The following is a 21,107-nucleotide window of genomic DNA, read 5'->3' as shown; positions in this document are numbered from 1 at the left end:
ACATTTATAAACATAACTATTAAACTATTTGTTTAACAAATAAATAATAAATTATAAAATATATGGTTAAAATTTATAAATTTACAGAAATAACCTCAGCTCCGATATTTAAGCCACTGAACTTATCTTTCATCATGTTTGTGGATGGTCTACGCCATTTCAAGCGAATTTTGAAAGCCGGTGAGCGATTGGGCCGGTTCGACTATAAATACCCTCCTCCCCCGTGCCCCAATTTTCCGAGAATATCCTCTCCACCATTCTCCGACCTTGCGGGTCTTTTGCTCGAAGGAAAATTCCCTGTAAACTCTGTAAGCGCGATTACCAGCGATGGCGCAACTAGAGGCCACGGATAAATCCCTTGATATCACCGATGAGGAATCGGCTACCTCCCCCTCCTGCGATCGATCACAGGTTGAGGTAGGAAACACCAGCACCGATCCACCCATTTCCCGAAGCGGTTCTTTCAGTCGTCTCAACGCCAGCGCCCCGGAGTTCGTTCCTCGAGCCCCTTCGCCGGCACCGGCGGGCGGACATCCCCGGGTTGTAAAGATCCATCATCACCCGCCTCCCCCGTCACCTGTGATCCACGTCTTCCATCCGCCGCCCCCGCCTCCGCCCACGGTGAGCCCGCAATTCATCCCGCCGGGGCCTCCGAGCGGGGTGTTTGAGTACTACGGGGGCGCGCTTGGGGGAGGTGGAGGGTTTGGCGATCACGAGCCTGTGCAGCCGCCTGCCGATTCCGATTCCGCTTCTCCTGTTAGGGACGGTTTATCCGAAGATGTCGTGCAGAAGATCACGAAGCAGGTTAATCGGTTTTCGATTCTTTTATCGATTGCTGGAGCTTATTTCTTGTCTTATTATGTGCTTGCAGTTTAGAGGGCAAATTAAGCGGTCTCTATGCGTTCAACTTGGTTCCTCGAATGCCATTTGATGGGTTTGGTGACCGGATTCCATGTGGAAATTTCTTTTGATAATTTAGTAGGTGGTATTATAGCAGCAAGCATTTTTTATGCTATTTGCCATGGATTTCACTGCTTGTTTAAATATGTTTATATGTGTGAAAATGAATATTGCCTGTCCTACTGAGGACCAGTTTGTTTCAATATGTGTCCTGAAGTGCTTGGAACTCACTTTGGGAAGCGACTCAAGTTTTGTTTGGTAGGACATTGGTGGAAGTCATGTTTTCGAAACTCCTTCGTCAAGTTGAGAAGCGGGTCCAGTTGTCATAGTTTGCCGTCACCACTTTTTTTTCCTTTTGTTTATAATGTTAGTGAAATAATATTAAGCTAATAAAAGGATTATTTAGGGACCATTTAGTCTAATCAAGTATTAATGTAAGGGTAAGGATGACTGAAAGAAGAGAATAAATAGAAAGTTAAAAAGCAGGAAAAGAATTGTGGAATACTCCATTGTGTTTATTTGGCTAGAATATGGCTCTTTTTATAGGGTTTATTTTGAAAAAAATATACAAATAATATCTTAAGGCGGCAATTACACAAATGACATACAAAGCTATTTACTGAATTACTCCCGAACTAGTTGGCCTCAAGGAGTTGATCTATGGCGGGGTGAACGCAATGTCACCTATCCAAGGGAAGTGCCCCAGCAACAACGCATGCTTCAATTGTTGCTGCACCATATCTTTCCAAGTCGGGATGTCATTACGGTGGTAGATTAATTGTTGAAGCTTCCTTGCCAATTCTAGATTTATGCCCTATGAAGGATCTCTTACTTGTTGCCATGTTCATGAAAAAAATAAATTATTTGCAATAGTGAATTATTTAACACTCTCCCAAGTTGGTTTTGTTAACGTCCAACAAACCAACCATATTTATTAATTTCTCATTTCGGTCTAGCCAATCTCTTGGTCAGGACATCAATAGTTTGATCCAAGGATGGAACATACCAAACACATAGATCCCTTTTCTGAATTTCTTTTTAATGTAGTGTTGATTGGTATCCTCATATTCAGTTTTATCATGATGTACAGATTTGTGCGCTGTAGAGATTGTTGCTTTAATATCAAAATAGAGTATCATACAAGACTTAATAGTTACTCGAATTTCTACATAGAGTAGTTTGGGCTAAATCAATTAAATGGTCGCGGTAGCCAATGATTTGAGTTCTGCTTTTACACTACTCCTTGCCATGACATTTTATTTTTTGCTTCTCCAGTTTACAAGATCACCTCATACTTCCATTTTGAGGAAGTACTTGAGATGGCCAAAATATTTAATTTCAAAATTTTCTGCTAGTTTTTCTCGTAAGGTATTTCTCTCCAAATATGGATCCACTATAATGATGATCTCATCTACATACTCGATCATAATGGTAGAATCTCCATCTTTTTGTTTGTAAAATAAGGAATGATCGGATTCGGTTTGTTGAATCCTTAACGAGTTACAATTTTTGTAAATTTTTTGAATCAGGTGAAGGTGATTGTTTAAGCCTATAAATAGATTTTTTCAAAAAAAATTTCAGACTACCAATCTTCTGAGATTCTTTGACCCCAAAATGAGGATCCACATAGACTTCTTCATTTAATTCATCATTTTGAAAAGTATGCTTAACATCTAGTTGGTAAAGTTCCCTATTCATGTTGATAGAAGGCCTCGATAAGGTTCATCACAATAGCAAAAGCTCTAACATAATCGATCCTATATGTTTGTGTATATCTTTTTGCAACAATTCATGTTTTATTTCTTTCATTAGAACAATTAGATCGATATTTCATAATGAATACTTATTTACATCTCACAAGAATGGCATTTTTACTGAGTGAGTGAGTGAGAGAGAGAGAGAGAGAGAGAGGCAAATGCAGATATATGCATAGAGTCTGAGAGGGTGTTGAAGAGGCGAGTGAATAGGAATTTCATTAACTGCAATATCAGTTGGTCTATAAATTGGTGTTAGTAATGGGTTGGTGAGATTCTGACCCTAAGGGAATTTTTCTAAAGAGGTTATTCCCATAAATGGTGACTCCATGGATATGAATGCTTTATTTTCTTAGGGGATTAGCCTTTGTATCACTTTCAGGTTAGCCCATGACTAAGATACATTTGTAAGTTTGGGGCTCAACTTTATTTGTATTCGGTTCATGTGTGTGTACAATGGCAGTACACACAAAAATCATAGAAGACTTGAAATTGTGCGTGTTTAGAAAGTATCTGGAAAACACATTGGAGTTTTGAACGGAAGTGCATTAGGTAAATGATTTATGAGGTAACAAATAGCGAGAATTGCATGCCCTTTATAATATTTTGTGGTATTAGTGTTGAACATGATAGGTCTAATCATCTTTACTAGATGTCAATTTTTTTATTTGGCTATACTATTTTGGTAAGGACTAATGGGACAAGACTTCTACAAAATGATACCCCTAATTAAAATAACTGCCAAGGGTTTGGTTAAAATATTTTGTATCTCTATCAAAGTGAACTCTTTGAATTTTTGTGGAATATTGGGCTTTAACCATCTCGTGAAACTTTTTGAAACTTTGTTTAACATCAAATTTCTCTTTTAGTAATTATAATTAACACGTGGGTATAATGATCAATAAAGGTGCTTGACCATCTTTTTGAGTTAAGGTTTGCAGATGTTCAAGGACCCAAATATTACCATGTACAAGGTAACAATGGTAAATCGTTTGTTGGATTTATATGATTTAGATTTCATTAGCACTTCCAATCCTCCTCTTTGATCTCTTGTTTCAAAATTCACAAAATTTTGATGAAATTATAAATTTGCATGAGCAATCTCTTGCTTTATTGAAAAAAAAAAAACAATCTTTTGTTTTCTTTAAGGTAAAAGATTTTTAGACAAGTTTGGAACATGTAAACTCTAATATAGGGTTTGTTTGAGGCAGCTCAGTTATTTGTAAAAGTGGTTATAAAAGTGTTATATGAAAAGTATTTTTTTGAAAGCAAATGTCTGTATTATGAATATTTTTTTTTTCTAAAAAATTGAACAGTAGTTTGTTTACAACACACATTTTAGTTGATCTGTTTGAGAAAAATAGCTTTTTATCACAAAAAGAATCTAGAAAATAACAACCAAACCTAGATGTGATGATAGTCTAAAAGGCAGGATAGTGAGAAAATTGTCTTCAACCGACCTTTAACCAAATTTTTAGTTAATTCTAATTGTTCCTTTCACAGTAATAGGGACAAAGTTTTGAGTTAATCATAATTAACCCTATCACAATAATAGGGGATATAAAACCTTCAACAATTTTAACTTAAAGATTACCAGGAGGAGTATAGCTTAAAGAAGCTTCTGAGTCAAATATTTGAGATTCATGTCTTATTTAACACAATTAAGAGCAATTAGAATAATACATTTTAGTTCTAACAAGGATGAGACGCGGTTTCTCAAGACTCAAGGGTGAGTAATTTTTAGAGAAAATTTATTTGTTCTTAGCTCAAAGATAGTTCTCTTGTTTCTTAGTTTTTTTTTGTTCTCCATTTTACTTCCTTGCTTTTAGTTTGATAGGCATGAGTGTCTTTGTGTTGGTTCCCAAAGTTACTCTAATTTGTTGGCCTGTCATGAAGTTGTCAATTTGTTTTTCTAAAATGATTTTCTTTTAAGAAACATGACACCAAATATTGCATTTTCTTTCGTATCTTGAATCTTATACTAGTTTTTGTTCCACACTTCTAATGACAAGAGTTGTGTGATTAGTTGTGGCTCCTTCAAGCATATATTTTCTTGTTATCTTCTCTTCAAATTTTTTGCAAATACTTGCTCATTTTTTGGTAGTGGATGAATTGAGACTTGTTGAAAGTGGTATCTTCTTGTTTTTTTCCTAAGTTGATGTTTTTACCTACACGCTTCCCGCATGAGTCATTTTATTTAAAGATAACTAGTTCTTGCTAAATCTTTATGAGTGCTAAAATAGTCAATAACATTCGTATTTCCTTATTTGAGATCACAAGCATGATATCATAATTGACACAATTGAGAGTAATTTTATGGTTGGAGTACACCATGACGATGTTAACTTTCTCCTAAATTATTGGTTGAGCATCGGTGTCCAATATATTATTCCATAGAATTTATTAAACAAGACATCATGAATGAATTTTTGGTGAAATGTCACTTTGGGTCTATGAATGATACCATTTAGATATCTATTTTTTTTTCTTCCTCGGATTATCATTCGGACCAAGCACAACAATTGAAAGTTGTTCTTTCAAATTGGTTTGTAGGAAGTAATTTGTTGCGGTGAGCGCTCCATGGAGACTCTCGGAATGAAACTCTGGCTCGATCATGTGGAGGAAGTTCGTATCTTCTTTCATTTGATAGACTCCTTTGGTGCCCTCTTGTAATTGGTAACCCTAACTTAGACTGAAAATGGTTATATGTTACCATGAACGAAAGTGAGAAATAGAAAGTAAATAGAGAAGAATTATGGTGTATTTCATTTTGATGAATAGGCGAAATGGAAAAGAAATAGAGAAGACTTATGGAGCATTTCATTGTAATTATTTGGCTAGAATATGTCTCTATCGTATGAGTTTACAACGATAAAAGATAGTAAGAAACAAAATCCTATGGTAGCAATAACACAAAAGAAATCCAATGCCCCTACTAAGAGTTTGTTAAGCTGCTTATCCTGATAATCTGGTGATAAGCAGCTGATTCGGATAAGCTGTCTGTCTGTTTGATTTGTGTGTTTAGAGAACAGCTGATTCTGGAAAAATGACCAATCTGCCCCTGTACTGGATAAGTTGCAGCAGTTTGGTTTGTGCGTTTTGTAAACAATTGATTTGCAGAACTTTTTACAAATTTACCAAACTTCTTAGTGTATGTTTGGGGCAGCTGCAGCTTATTGGATAATATGCTGATAAGCTAGGTGCGGTGGCTATTACAATTTTTTTTTTTTTTGGAAAAGCCAAACCGCACCAGAAAGTTGCCACTGCACCTAGATAGCTACAGTGTGAGAACGCTGTTTTTCAGCGTTTTCCTTTTGAAAACGCATAAACTTTACCCAAATATGTCATGTGTGTTTTCAAAACGCCACCACACCAAATAAGCTGTCTCAAACGGACCCTTAATGCAATTGTGCATTATTGTAATAGCACTTAAAAAAATATTCATGTCATCACATTATATGGATTATTTACATAGAAATCACAAAATTCTTATGTGTTTACATTTCTAGCATCCAAAGTTTGATATTTACTATTATAAAGCCATTGGTGATGCGGGAGCCAGCCAGCCAGGCAACTTCCACGACATTTTCATATAAAATATAGGTGTAAGATATATAAATTTAGGTGTAAAAATCGTGTTAAAACCGATCCATCAACTGAAAACCAAGAAACTCGTTCGCATTTCTTGAAAATCAAAGCAAGTGCTATGGCAACGAAACAAGAGCAAAGGAGCGGCATCACAGTGCGGGAGAGAAAAAAAAATCGTTGTTTACCTGTGCTCAATCGGTGAGGGAGAAGAGAGGAGCGGCAGCACAGTGCGGGAGAAGAAAAAAATTGCTATTTACCTGTGCTCGATTGTTGAGGGGAAAGAGAGGAGCGACGAGCAATGCAGAGGAGCGGCAACACAGTGTAGGAGAAGAAAAAAAAATGTTGTTTATCTGTGCTCGATCGGTGAGGGAGAAGAGAGGAGCGACGAGAGCGACGTGCGAAATTAGGGCAGAGGAGGAACAAGAGCACGAGAGGGGCAAGTCGTGTTTTTTGAACATATGAAATGCGGATCGCGGGATCCTACTCGCGATCAGCGTTTAATAGAAAAATAAAAACGGAGTTCTGTAAAAAGCTCTTGAAATGGGATTTCCAAACTGAATGTGGCGTTTTGAAAACGCCACCGCTGCAAATAAGCTCTCCCAAACGCACTCTTAATTTGTATTAAATTTGTCACCCTTAAGGAAATATGAACTAACCATCACGACATCAGAAATCCAATGCTCCATAATATGAACTTACAAACAACCAACTGGCAGAGGAAATATCAACCATCAAGACATCAGAAATCATATGAGTACGTAACACAAGCACTTAATGAGAGTGAATCCAGAGGTGGTGGTAGTGGCCGGTGAGGGTTTGGAAGGTGCCATGGGAGTGGAAAAAACTGTTGGCAAGAAAAAACAACATAACAACGGTTTCCCCAGGTCTGTACAAAAGAAGTCAGTTGGGAGATTTTGGTTGATGGCAGCAGGATGGAATGAGAGAAACAGCTAGTCGGACGGCGGCTATGATTGGCTATTTCCGAGCGGCGGCAACTAGCAAGAATGACGATGGTAGTGGCGTGGGAATGCAAGATAGCAAGGAGGACTGTACTGGGTTGCGACTGCATGGAGGATGGTTGGACGGCGAGAAACTGTAGGAAGAACAACAAAAGGAGTGCTTTTGGAGCTGCTGCAGCGAGGAGAAATGCGTGGTAGCAAAGCGAGAGGGATGCGGAAAGGGATAGGGAAGATAATCACCACCTAGAGACTATGATACAGTCGAAGAATCATCTGGAACCTTAGGATACAGCCCTTAAAGGGAAGAAGAGACGCAGTGGCTGTTCTAATATAAAGCGCACTAAAAACTAAATTCAAAACATCAGAAAAATAAATATATAATAAGTGTAGCATATCGTGAAGTGGCTCAGGAGGGCCTACACATCAAAAAAACCTAGTATGGTTTGATCCTGACATGAAAACGAAAACCTCCCTAGTAGCGGGACTATAGCATATCGTGGAAACAGTGTGTTGTATTATAGCAGGTAGCTCCCGCATCAAGCAGCACTTGTTTCAATTGTTGCCAGACAATATCTTGCTATGTTGGGGCATCAAGGTGGTAGATCAATTGCGGAGAGTCCTTGCCAATTCTAGATTTTTGCCAAGTGTAGGATCCCTTAATTGCCACCCTCTTTAAAGAAGATAATAGATTACTTTCAATACTGAAGTATTCAATAATTGCAAATTACGTTAAATAATCATAGTTTTATTTAGCAAGGATTAATCTGGTCTTTTAATAAATTTTTTGCTAATATGCATATATTAAATTAAAGTACTTGAAGCTTAATTAGGCCTTTTATTTAATTAACTAAAATGCTATTCAATGAGGAGTTGATTAAGATTTAAGATATTATATAAATATGAGACAATTTGTCAGTTAATGATTGAAATAATAAATTATATTATTAATCACAAAATGGATAATTACTAGATTATCTAGCAAACTTGGAGATATATTGGGCGAATTAGTTTTTAATGAATGTACATTAGTTAGTTAAAGTAGTTGATCTAATTATGTATATATGAAGTAATAACTAGGATATCATATTTGCTGATTAGTTATGATAATTAATGATTAGGATAATAAATTTTTGTGATCTATAATATACATTTTTGTAATTAATTTATTAATCATTATAATTGCACATAAGTTAGTCTTGTTAATAAATTTTAATTTTAAGACTTTTTTTCTAATTTATTGTAAATTATTAAGTAAATATAAACATGCATTATTTATTGATTAAGATATTAAACTATGTGATTACCAACAAATTTAAGTACTAATTTATCCCAAGTTCTGAACAATATAAAAATTTTGTTATGTGGGCATAACTCCCATCTCAAGTAGAATTGACTAGAGTAGAACCAGTTGTAACCAGTCCCATTGGGGATCTCATTTTCCTTCTTTAGACTAATATTAGGGCTCTTTTGGTGTCTTTAGTATAAATTCCTTTCTTAAAACTTGTCATTAGACATTTGGTTGGATTTTATGTTATTTGGTTTTCTTCAAGAGATGTTGTTAGCTTGTTCAGGATAGGTGATGGATTATCCTTGACATTTGTGTACCTTCTACACATTCTTCGGTTGCCCTCCTTTTACATGTTCAAAACAGTGCTGCCCTGTCAACCCCTTTAAAATCCCTTATTTCATGTTTTGCCCTTCTCATCCATAACATAAAACACTCTCAATCCCTTCGTCAATCTTTACACTCTATTTAAAGGCCCTATATCAGTGGTTCACAAGAAATTTACTCATGTGAAACTCTCACCGCTGAAGCTCATGCCATTTAGAATCACTTCTGGAACTTGCCTCAATCTACTTTCTAAACAAGTACTTTGTAACAAACTCGTTTTGTTCATATGATTGAAGATTATGTAGAAGTTGTAGGTCTTCCCAATGTGTTTTTTCTCAATGAATGAAGGCCTCGCCCAAATTTACTCATAAAAAAAAATTACAAAACACAACACATCATGAAGATCCGTCGAAAAACAAACCAATCAATAAAAAAATTGATTGATTAAAACAAAACAAAATACAGTAAGTCACAGAAATAGAGAATAAAATCTTCTACTATCATGATCATTTGCAAATTGATCCACCTAATAAAAAAATAGTGAAAAATAAGAGATACCAGCCTTCAAAGCTAACAAGAAAACTTCCAGGAAGTACTCCACATCATTCTTCAATGTTACACCTTCTCAATAATTGTTGTAATCAAATACTCCACATCATTCTTCAATGTTAAGTCTATAGAAAGACTTTCCGAGTTTGCATATTAGGTATTTGTTGGAATCATTCTCAAGTCTTAGTGGTATATTCATATATATTTCTTCCATATCCCCATTCAAGAAGGTATTTTTTTATGCCAAGTTGATGCAGTTCCCATTTCTTGTTGACTGTTTCTAAAAGAACTCTGATAGTATTCAGTTTGACAACCAGTACGAAGGTTTCCTGATTGTCAATTCCATAGCTTTGTGTGAAACCCTTAGCAACTATGCTGATTTTGAATCTCTCAACAATCTCATCAGCTTTGTATTTGATATTGAACGCCCATTTGCATCTAAGTTTTTTTTCTGAGGAAGTTTAGGAGGAGCTCATATGACATTATGTTCTAGTGCTCAAATCTCTTTTTACATTGCTTTCTTTTATTTTAGATTTTCTAAGTTTCATGAATGAATTTAGGAATCCACACACTATCGATGTTAGATATAAACACTTTATAGGTTGAAGATAGTCTTTTATAAGCAACATACTCCTGAATTGGGTATTTAGTACTATTTTTCTTGTCATCAACACCAGAAGAGAAAGCGCTCAAGTCATGAGTACTAGAAAAACCTAAAATTTCAAATAAATGTTGATTTAGGTTTCAGTTGAAGCAATTTTATCTTTCCAAGCTCCCTTCCACCTGCTTAATGTTTTTTTTTTTTGCTTCTGTTGTGCACTCGAAGCTAAGCTTTTTATTATGGACTTCGTGTTGGGTTGATTAGATATTCTCAACATGAGTAGGAGAGTCGAGTGGAAGAGTAGGAAGAGTAGGTGGGTTTGTTGAGCAGGTGTCATCATGTGCATCCTAAAATTGATGGTCATTTGCACTCTCCCCCTAAACATCAGATTTGGGATATTAAGATTTACTTTTCAAAAAATGTGTTATCAGTGGAGTCATAGTATTTTTTGGTAACAAGTAACACCGATACCCTTTTTTGTTGGAGATATAACTAAGAAAAATACACTTGATAGACTTAGGATCATGTTTGGTTCGAGTTAGGGAATGAATGTGAATGAAGGATACACCTAAAAATTTAAGTGTTATAATAGGTGAGAGCCCAAATGTGTGAATAAGTAACCATCCATCAAAACATAAAGTGATGTTTTGAAGTCAATTATATGGCTAAGCATTCAACTGATAAGATATGTTGTACTAAAAACTATATCCCTAAAAATATTTTGGAACTTGATGAGATATTATTTTGCGCGATGATACTTCTAAAAATATTATTCAAAGAGCACTATCGTCTACTTCTTATGGCAGATATAATAGCTTTGAGCTTATTGGAAATGGGAAAATATAAGATCTTTATTAGAAAAATACCTCCTTGTAGATTCAATTAAAGCATTGAAATTTTGATGAAATTTTAGTAGTTTTTGTAAAGAAATCTTATGAACAGAACTAAAGTAATTGAGTAATAGGAGAGTGACCAAAGGTAAGATACTCTAAAATTTTTGAGAAAGCTGAATGAAAGGTAGCCATACAATGCGCATTTCAAAGGACTGTCTAATAAACATCTGATGGGGAAATAAAATTTTTTATTGTACCATCTATATGATAATCCAATGTTTGGATGATCAAAGAGACCCGTGATGCAAATGCAATCATTAAAATCAATAAGTTTACTAGATAAATGACCACCCAATTTTCTTTAGTGTTTCTAATACAATTAAAATTTTCCAAAATAATCTAAGGAACTCGAGTATCCTCTCAGATAAAGCAACAATTCATAACTCTTTCCTTTTAATAGGATTGTTTTCAGCATAAGCAAAAGTAACCAAGAACTTGACAGATGAAGAAAAAATAATACTACCATGGATATATTGAGCTTAAATATCAAAGGCATTGAAATTGATTTTGGAGGGATTTCATTTAACCCAAATGCACCATCTATCAGCCATAAGAAAGTTGTTTGAACTGGATTCATTAGGAAATAACTCGAGCTAACTACAAAAATAAGGATCAAGAATGGAAAAGGCTAGTTTCCAAAGGACAATGAGATCAAGATTATGCTCTTTAAAAAATATTTGCAATCAGTGATTCTAAGATTACTATGAAGGCTCTAACATTCTAAGCCACTATATTTAGTAATAACATAATGAAACAACCAAATAATAAGGAAGAAGAATTAAGAAGAGTTTTCTTTGGTTCTACCCTTTTTGCTTTTAGAGAAAGAAGGCAAAATAGAGGTAGGCTTATTTCAAGCCTTGTTAATTGAAGAATTAATGACAGAATCTTAGAATAGCAAAGAAGCAAGCTCAGTATTTTCCATGACTTTGGTAAATATAAAGAAGCCTTCAAGTCCAAATGTCCATACTCAATACCGAAGTTGAACTAGAAGAAGATTCCCCTCTTAAAAGAGGGGTCTTCATTGGCTTGTTTAAATCAGGAGGAGGCATAATAGGAGGGGCTATGGTCTTGAATAGTAGGAGCAACATTTTTATGAGTAACCGATTTACTAAAATTTCTTCTAGGTCCGTTGCTATTCTTATGAAACTTTCTTCCTCTCAAAGGGCCAACAAGGGCGACTTATAATTCATTGATTTAGGACAATGCATCATGAGCAAAAGAAGAGCAAACTTTACCGGTCTCAGGCTCCCATTCGTAAATAACTTCTTGAACAAAGGCTTGTACCTTAACATTGATAGTAATAGAATCTGGAATGGCAGAGTTAATATTAGTTTGAATTTTTACTCAAATAAACCTTAGGTGTGAGCCTTTGGCAGCAAGAGGATCCATAATTAGAGGTATTTCAGTTTTACTTGCGATTATAGAAATTCCCTTCTTCGACCAGCAACAGAGGGAGATTAGGGAATTTCACCCTGATAGGAACTTCACAAAAATCCTCTTTAATGGGTTTAAAATCATAAGTCCACAGTTAAAAAAAAATTAAAAATTTTGATGAACTGAAGTCCCTCCCCTTTGATTCCATCATGAGCAAAAGAAGAATAGATTTTACAGGTCTCATTCTCCCATTCGTAAATGACTTCTTGAACAAAGTCTTGTACCTTAACATTGATAGTAATAGAATCTGGAAAGACAGAGTTAATATTAGTTTGAATTTTTACTCAACAAACCTTAGGCGTGAGCCTTTGGCAGCAAGAGGATCCATAATTAGAGGTATTCAAATTTTACTTGCGATTTTAGAAATTCCCTTCTTCGACCAGCAACAGAGGGAGATTAGGGAATTTCACCCCGATGGGAACTTCACAAAAGAACCATCTTTTTGCTCTCTAAACAGATGAACTGAAAATAAGAAACCTTCATTTAAAGAAATATGCTCTACATTACCTTTTAGTTTCCAAATTGTTTGAGTAGCTTAAGATTGCCGTAATAAGCCTCTTGTCGAACACGTACCCAACCAACGCAAGATGCCACTGCTTTGAACAATCTTCCACCTCTTCTCATCAGAGTAGGGAATAAAAGAGAAGTTAGAGTTTATAAGGTTAGGAGTATGAGAAGAGATCAACCCTTTCTAGTTAAGGGAAGGCCTGGGACCAAAGATAGAACCATTTCTAGAAGACGGGAGGGGGTAAAGAAGAGATGCCTAGAAGGCCTGGGACCAAAGATAGAACCATTTCTAGAAGACGGGAGGGGGTAAAGAAGAGATGCCCATAAACTCAAAAGGGGTTGAAGCCCCAACGCGGAACAAGAAACAAGCAAGAAGAGTACAAGAAAAAGAGGAAAAGGGCGCAAAGGGGTAGAAGCCCCTAAGCGGAGTGGGGGATGAGCAAGGTGACAATAAGAAGAAGAGGATAATGGTAAAGAAAGGAGAGGGAAGAAGAAAATCCCAAATCCTAGTAGAGTCTCCAAGATGCCTCGGGAAATAGGCACATCGCGAGCTGGATTCTCTCTTTCAAAAATGAGGGACATAGTAATCGAGGGTGTAATTTTTTGACGGTGAGGTTGATGATGCGTGTCTTATCAATACTAAAAGAAAGAATACTCTTTTGGTGTCATTTTTAACCAATACGTGCGTCATCCTATTGTATTTTTTAGTGGTTAAAGAGTTTTTTAATTTATTGTTTGGTGTAGCTCTAGTTAGCAAAATTTGACAGCATTCCTGTTGAACGTTTCGACAATTTCTCTTCTCGATCACAACTATATGGTTAGAACCTTTTCTAATTCCAAATTTTATTGCATTATGATTAAAGAGTGACAAATTTAATCTTTTACAGTGTTTTTTTTAACTGGAGACATTTTATCCCATAGCAGATTAGCCTGGTACTATCTTCAGTTTCTAATCATGTACGGCGTCAAAGTGGCTGCCTCATGTTAGGTTTTTAAAATGATTAGGAGCTAGCCATTTTTCCAAAGGATCGATGGATTTTTATTGCACCCTAGTTTTTAAAATCATTATGCTTTGCCCATTTGCAACCACTTAGTTTTGCATATCTTTTTGTTAAAAATTTTGGTATATCTTATGGTTGAGATGAAAACTTTAATTTAGATCCATATATTGTTGTTCCTTTCAAGAATGCGTTCATTAAAAATGGCAGGTGGAATACTATTTTAGCGATGCAAACCTGGCAACTACTGAACACTTGATGAGGTTCATCAGTAAAGATCCAGATGGATTTGGTAAGCTAACCAGTCAGTTTTTCTTATGCATTAATCTTATTGGTATTGTATATTTTTTATTTTAAATAATTTCTGGGTTATAACATATACTAGATTTAAATTCTTGGTGCGTTTTTAAGAGAGAATAGATTCTGCTTTTCTACTATTTTGCTTCTGTATCATTGCTTTCTCGCTCAATCAATCAAACAACTGTAATGTAAGAACAGGCTACTGGTTAAGCGATATTTTTGCCACAACAAATAGAAAAAAATACTGTCAGCACCAAATATTTTTCCAAACTTGTTTTTGCATTAAAATTTTCAAGTCATAGAACATACAGGAATGAGCAGTCAGTTTTAAACATAATAGAATTGAACCCCGCGCGGGTGAACCATTTCATGGAAAGAAGCTTGTCAGGGCCTTTCAAACATGGAAATGTTTTCCAGCTTTCCATTTATGCGACTTTGCCTCAAAAGGTCTCAATCATATTTTCACTGAAATAATTTTGTTACAAATCGTTCTAATGCTGAAGTTCATTTCTTAAAAAAATTGGTTCGCAAAATTACTTTTAAGCTTTCTTTTACGATTTGCCGCCTTTTGAGCTAAAGTTTTGGTTTCTAGATTAAGTTGTACATCATATGTTCCAATGATATAGCATCATTATTCACTTGTTCTACCAAGATTGCTACTGTTTCTTTGTCTCTGTTTCATTGACGCAGCAATTACTAATTTTTTAGGTTGGATCTCTACATTTGTACAGAACTTGTGTTTGTCATTACATATTGAAGTATTGTTTGAATCAGATCACCAGCTCTAGCGCATGGAAGTTTCTCTTTTTATTTAATTTTATGTTTTCATGATTCAAATATGTCTAGATTCTTACATGGATTTTAACTTGAGTTCTCTTTTGTTTGATAATATAAAGAAGCCCTCATTTTTTTATTTTCATCTTCGGTTGGGATAATGGTGATTTTAATTTTTCTGTCCGTAGTAATCTGTATTGCTTGTTGGGGCAGTGCTTCTGTGCTGTTTGGCATACTAGCTTATCCCACCATGTAAATTCCCATTATCTATGATATCAAATCTGCGTATTTTTTCAAAAAATAGTAGAGCATTTAGTTCCCAATGAACTACTGACCACATAGTCCATGTTTGCAGTTCCAATATCAGTTGTTGCTTCTTTTAAGAAGATTAAGGCATTGGTGCACAATAATTTTCTGCTTGCTAATGCTCTAAGGACATCTTCTAAACTTGTAAGATTTCGATTCAGTCTTTTTTGTTAAGGAGCTTTTCCTATTGTACCTTTGCTTCAAATTTATCAAACCGCCTGTATGACAACTAGTTCTAAGCTATTGTGGCATTTGCCATTGATGCTTGCACTTCTAATGTTTTCCTAATTGTGGGACAATTTTTCCAGGTTGTCAGTGATGACGGGAAGAAAGTTAGGCGCATACAACCCTTCACCGAGGCTGACGTTGAGGAATTACAAGTAGTTTTTTTTTTTTTAAATAATTTTATCATAAAATGTGACATAATAGAAACTCTGATTTCTTATTTAAATTGATTTCTTTCTAGTCTCGCATTGTGGTTGCTGAAAACCTGCCCGAGGATCATTCTTATCAGAATCTTATGAAGATTTTCTCTTGTGCTGGAAGGTAATTTATTCAATTAAATCTTAGAAATTCTGAGGTTTGGTTGACTTGTTTATTTTTAAGATTCCAAACTCTTTTGTAGTGTGAAGACAATCCGTACCTGTTATCCTCAAACCCCAAATGGTACCACTGCCCCAACCAATAGATCATCAAAATTGGACATGCTTTTCTGCAATAAGGTACTTATATTCCCCCCACCCCCCGCTCTCTTGCTGCCTTCTATGATGCATATGTAGACACCATTGACTGAGCATCTAGTGTCGCAAACCTTCCTAATAACTCTGTAAGCGTGATAGACATGTTTATTTAATCTGTAATTTAATCTACCATCCTTTAAATTCATTGTGAATGGCATTTTACTTGACTGTTTTATTCCGATACAATTTGAACATTCATAAAATGTTGCTCTAAACAAATCAATCATATATATCTTAACTTTTATTCAAACTGTGGTTCTTGGGTATTCAGAACATTTTGAGTTTGCTTTTGGTGAATGTGAGGTGCATTAACTCCAAACATGGTAAGATTAATGCTGCACCAATTCCTATTTGTTTCCTCTTCATAGATGGTGCCCATGAGAATGCATCTAGGGTAACTTACCCCCCTTGGTGAAAGAAAGAATTCCGCATCCTTCAGTCCCACAAGCATGCAATGCTAGATACTATTTGATGTAGTGGGAGTGTTTATTTTCGGTCAGCGGTTTTGATTCATTGCTCAGTTTTGTCATGTTTTATTTATCATTTTATATCATTTTATATGATTTAGGATTTAATCATATAGTTTTTGCCACTATTTATTGTCATTTTTATGTTAATTATCCTTGTTTTTCATTTTATCAGTTAGCTAGGGGCAAATCATTATTTATCGTTTTGAGCATGCTTGATTTTTGTTATTGTTATTATGTTAAGAATATTTTTTTTTATTATTGGCTACAAATAATCATATTACACTTCAGAATTGGTTTGGTTTAATAGCAGAAATAATTGGTTGTTGCTTTTTCTTTTTAAGCCAATACTCTCTTTAGTTGAAACCCTTCTATCTTAGATGAAGCCCTCTTGGAAGCTTTCTACAAACTAACCCTCTCAACTTGAGGCATTCATCTCAATCTAATACATTACATGTTGCGCTCATAATCTCCCCACTCCCCTTCATTAAACTGCCTTCCTTAAATTTAAAAATACTTACATATAATCCTCCTTGGGTTCTTCTAAAATCGAAACCTAAGTCCTAACAAATTCCTGAATCTGCTCCTCTTCAAGTAAATCAATTTTAAATCTTCTTAAAAAACCTCCACACCTTATTACAATTGAAAATGTAACCCTCATCCTCTTTCACCACTTTTGTTCACCATTTGGCTACCCCTCCCCTAATCCGACTATTTTTCTTAGAAAATGTAATCTATCTTTCTTTCATTTAACTTTATGTTCTCTTGCCCTAAATCGAGACCATTCGAGACCATTAATATAATGAAAAGAAAATGATTTTAATTGGTTTACTAAAAATAAAAAATAAAATCTGAAAGCACTAGTATGCCACCTAATTCCTTAAAAGTAGCAGGATAACACTTCAATTTTCTAACCTTTTCTATTACACCGTTCTCTAACATACTATAACTATATTTGAGCTAATTTACTATAATTTTTACCTTTATGTCAAAATTATTCCTAATATCTTAATTGCTTCTTACTATATCCTTCGCAACCTCATTTTCTCATTAATGAACCATATATGCCTCGCTAGCATATTTTATCATTAGGTCCTTTTGAAGAAAAAATGAAAATTATTTTTACATCACATATTGTTATAATTATCCATTGCATTCATTTTTTTTTAAATTCAATTTCATAGAAAAAGCATTTATATGTAGCAACTAGGGCATGCATTCTTTGGTCAAAACCTAAAAACTGAACTGAATTTAGCTGATTTGGTTGATTTGGTTCGGTTTTAAAATAATGATTCCCTTTTTTGTCTCAAAATTTTGAATATTCGTTTTTCAGCTTTCAATTTGGTTTTAATTTTATTAAACCAAAGAAATCGAAACAGCAAACAAGATTAGGAATAGAAAATTAAATTCATTTGAAAAGAAAATATTTTGAGCATATGACATTTATTTTACTTTAGTTTGAAATTTATAATTTTAAAGAGATACGAAGAAGATATAAAAGAGAAGTGAAATTTTTATTTTTGCAATGGAACGTTAAGTTTTAATTATTTCATTTTGAAATAAAATCAAATGCTAAATTTTGGTTTGCTCCAAACCAAACCGATTAAACTGGTTTACATTTCTGTTCGGTTTGTGCCGGTTTTAGCAAGAGTTTAGTCATTTCGAATTTTGGTTTCATTCGATTTGACTAATTTGTGAACCGATCCATCCAAATTAATTGTTTACACACCCCTAGTACCAACAATAATGTTTAATAAAATTAAATATAATATGTTCTTTTACCATATGATGTAACATGACATCATGATTTTTTACTCATAATTCTTAAGATCTATATGCGTGCAAACAAATTAAAACACGAGGGGTTTAAGGAAATAGCTACACACGTTTTTTATGCTTGCTCATGAGAGAATTATGACATAATGAATGAAATGGCATCTTTTCTCCATCAAACAGAACATAACCTTTTTGTTAAAAATTTAAGAGAATGTACTTTTTTAAGTTAATGGGATATTTACTTTTAGATTTTCTGCAATTGGAGTGATTTATTCATAAGTCTTCATAAAATAATATGATATATATATAATATATGTAATATTTAAGAATTGGTTTGTGTGCCAGTAGAGATAAATGTGTGATGGCACACTAGTAAAATTCCATATAAAAGTTAATTACCTATTAAAACTTTATTAAATCTTATAAATCTTAGTAGTCTCCTAAAATTCAAATTAATTTAATCTAAACCATTTAATGTTCCACTTAAACCTGATTAAGCCAACCCAGGATAAATATGATCCAACTGAAATAAGAAGAAAAAAAAGTAAGATATTTAATCGATATTATAATAAGGTTGCCCGCTCATATCAGTTTGCCACATTGTATGTGAAGACCTTGTGGCTTCTACAAATACTCTCAAAGTTGTTGGTTTCGAGGATCTATCCAAAAAAAAAAAAAACAATTTAAAAAAGTAGAGAGATGAAAGGTTAACAGTTATAAGCTTAAATAGTTTGGATAAGGCTAATGATGGTGATGATTTTTTCATGCTTATAAGAAAATGCTAGAGCGATTGCTGGTTTTTTTTATAAGACAATCATCATGTGAGTTACAAACAATAATGATGTCCGTATATGATAGAGTTATATGTTTTCATCTGGCTAAGTTCTTGTCATATTAAACGGGTGAAATTTCTATAATAATTTACTGATGGATTTCATCTGTTTTCATTCTTAGTTCTGTCTCCATTACCATAAACTTAATGACATTCTTTGCGGTTCTCCTTGCTGAAAAAGTGATGTGTATTAGTTTTCCATTTTTTTTATATATTTGACCTTGACTTTAGATTCACTGGTTTTTTTTTTTTTTTGGAAAACTGGAAAATTCTTCGTATTCTTCGTGCTTCAAATTTTTATCAACTTTTTGCTTTGAAGTTAGTGGTCAAATTGAGGTACTTATTAGGAGTTTGGGCAAAACTCCTTGGATGTTTGTTGGAAATGACTGCACAATAAGGAATTACATTTATCGAAGTGGTTCATACAATTTCACTAGGTTTCCTCTGAGGCTTATAGATTCAAGTCCACTTCTATTACATGCATATTCAAATACTGCTTCATTCTTGTGGGTCATTTTCACAACATACATGTTGAAGTTTAGAAATGCTTGCTTTACATTATGAGTAAAATCAAGCTATACAGTTAATTCATGCAAAATTCATTTCTCCATGTAAGTTGTAACGATAAAAGTTATTTTTACCTGTCAGCCCCTAACATTAATTTTATCGTTTATAATTTAATCTCTTACTGTTAAAAGTAATATTTTTTATTTTTGACTTGCAGCTGCACGCATTTGTGGAGTATGAAACAGTCGAGGATGCTGAGCGTGCTGTAAGTCTAGAGCTGATAATTCATTTTATATACATACATATATATAGATATTTCTCCTTGCTTCCTGCACGTATAATTGATTGAATTTCTACACTACTGCAGGTTGCTGAAGTTAATAAAGAGAGGAACTGGAGAAGTGGCCTGAGGCTTCGTTTATTAAATAAGTGCATGGTACACCATTCTTTATTTAACATTATTCTAGTTTTTTATCTTAGGTACTTTTGAAATCTCTCTAGTTATTGTACCCGGAGCTATGATAACATAATTTAGTTTTTCAGCAATAAACAATAGAATATCTGTTGCTGAATATAATCATATATTAATCCTTTAAATTAGCCATTTTTTTCAGTTTTTTTTTTTTTTTTTTTCCAAAATTTGATTTCTAAGTTGAATAAATAGCAGGCAAAACATGGTTCTGGACGTGGAAGAAAAGCAGGAAATGACGCTGATGGTGCTGGAGAAGAAGAAGAGGCTTATTCACCCATCCAAGGAGATGATCCATCCCAACAAACCGATACGGCATTTGAATCTTTGGTAAGTAGCTCTTATTTGAATTCTCGGGCGATCACCTACATACAGACCATTGAATTCTTATGTATTTAAAATGTTATTTAAGTAAATATATGTAAATAATAATAATAAAAAAAAGAATTAAAACCTCATTATTATTAACCATGCGATTGAGTTGAGTTCGACAGGGAGGAGAAGAACTTGCCAACGAGCGAGAAGGTGGGGGAAGGCGAAGCAAGGCACCACGAGGAAGAGGTAGAGGTCGCGGGCGCGGGCAACATCACAACATCATCAATAATCATCAACGCGGCAGCAGCAGCGGCCACGGCCATCCCATCGGCACTCCGCCCTCAAATCATCAAATTCATAACGATCAATCCACATCCCACAAACAACCACCTGGACCTAGAATGCCGCATGGCACGAGAGGTTTCACAATGGGTCGCGGGAAGCCTAGTTTAGTCGCATCATCTTCCTCCACCTTTGGGGCTGGTTAAATTCTGGTGTGGCTGGTTATAGGGGCATGTCATGTTGTACTATCATCAAGCTCATGTGGATATTAGAAGGTTTATGCACATACTCATTATGGTCTCATCTAGAATTAATGACCCTTCTTTTTTTCTTGAGGGTGGGCTTGTTTGATGTTAAAGTTGGTGATATAAACTAGTTAATATGGAATATTTGTGATGCTTTGGTCTCTGTTTTCCTTCTATGTGATACAGAAAATAAAGCTTACCAAAGCCGAGACTGCTAGGTGAATTATAATTACACCGTGCTGAATTATGTAGGCTTGTTGGAGGCTAATCATTTGTGAATTATATATATATATTATTAA

At 34.6% G+C, this 21,107-nt stretch overlaps 1 protein-coding gene across 2 annotated transcripts; it reads left to right on the top strand.

Annotated features, from left to right (window-relative positions):
* The first annotated feature begins 149 nt into the window (after nt 1-149).
* Nucleotides 150-20,959, top strand: LOC110021887 (la-related protein 6B). 2 transcript variants are annotated; one of them, XM_020720603.1, is made up of 10 exons: nt 150-804; nt 14,006-14,087; nt 15,225-15,319; nt 15,484-15,555; nt 15,642-15,721; nt 15,801-15,897; nt 19,715-19,762; nt 19,865-19,933; nt 20,165-20,296; nt 20,461-20,959. In XM_020720603.1, the coding sequence occupies exons 1-10, from the start codon at nt 328-330 to the stop codon at nt 20,767-20,769; spliced, it is 1,461 nt and encodes a 486-aa protein (XP_020576262.1). In that variant the 5' UTR covers nt 150-327; the 3' UTR covers nt 20,770-20,959. The 2 variants fall into 2 exon arrangements, with proteins under 2 accessions (XP_020576262.1, XP_020576253.1); XM_020720594.1 differs by having other exon boundaries at nt 20,162-20,296.
* Nucleotides 20,960-21,107: the final 148 nt, after the last annotated feature.

Source organism: Phalaenopsis equestris, unplaced genomic scaffold (genome assembly GCF_001263595.1).
Source record: "Phalaenopsis equestris unplaced genomic scaffold, ASM126359v1 Scaffold000002, whole genome shotgun sequence".
In the NCBI taxonomy this organism is placed as follows: domain Eukaryota; kingdom Viridiplantae; phylum Streptophyta; class Magnoliopsida; order Asparagales; family Orchidaceae; genus Phalaenopsis; species Phalaenopsis equestris.
The sequence above is the reverse complement of the archived record's forward strand: the minus strand, read 5'-3'. Positions and strand labels throughout refer to the sequence as shown.

Coding starts and splice junctions, on each gene's coding strand:
- LOC110021887 (XM_020720594.1), top strand. CDS start 328: ATGGCGCAACTAGAGGCCACGGATAAATCCCTTGATATCACCGATGAG. Junction 15,556..15,641: donor CTGACGTTGAGGAATTACAA/GTAGTTTTTTTT, acceptor ATTTCTTTCTAG/TCTCGCATTGTGGTTGCTGA. Junction 20,297..20,460: donor ATACGGCATTTGAATCTTTG/GTAAGTAGCTCT, acceptor TGAGTTCGACAG/GGAGGAGAAGAACTTGCCAA.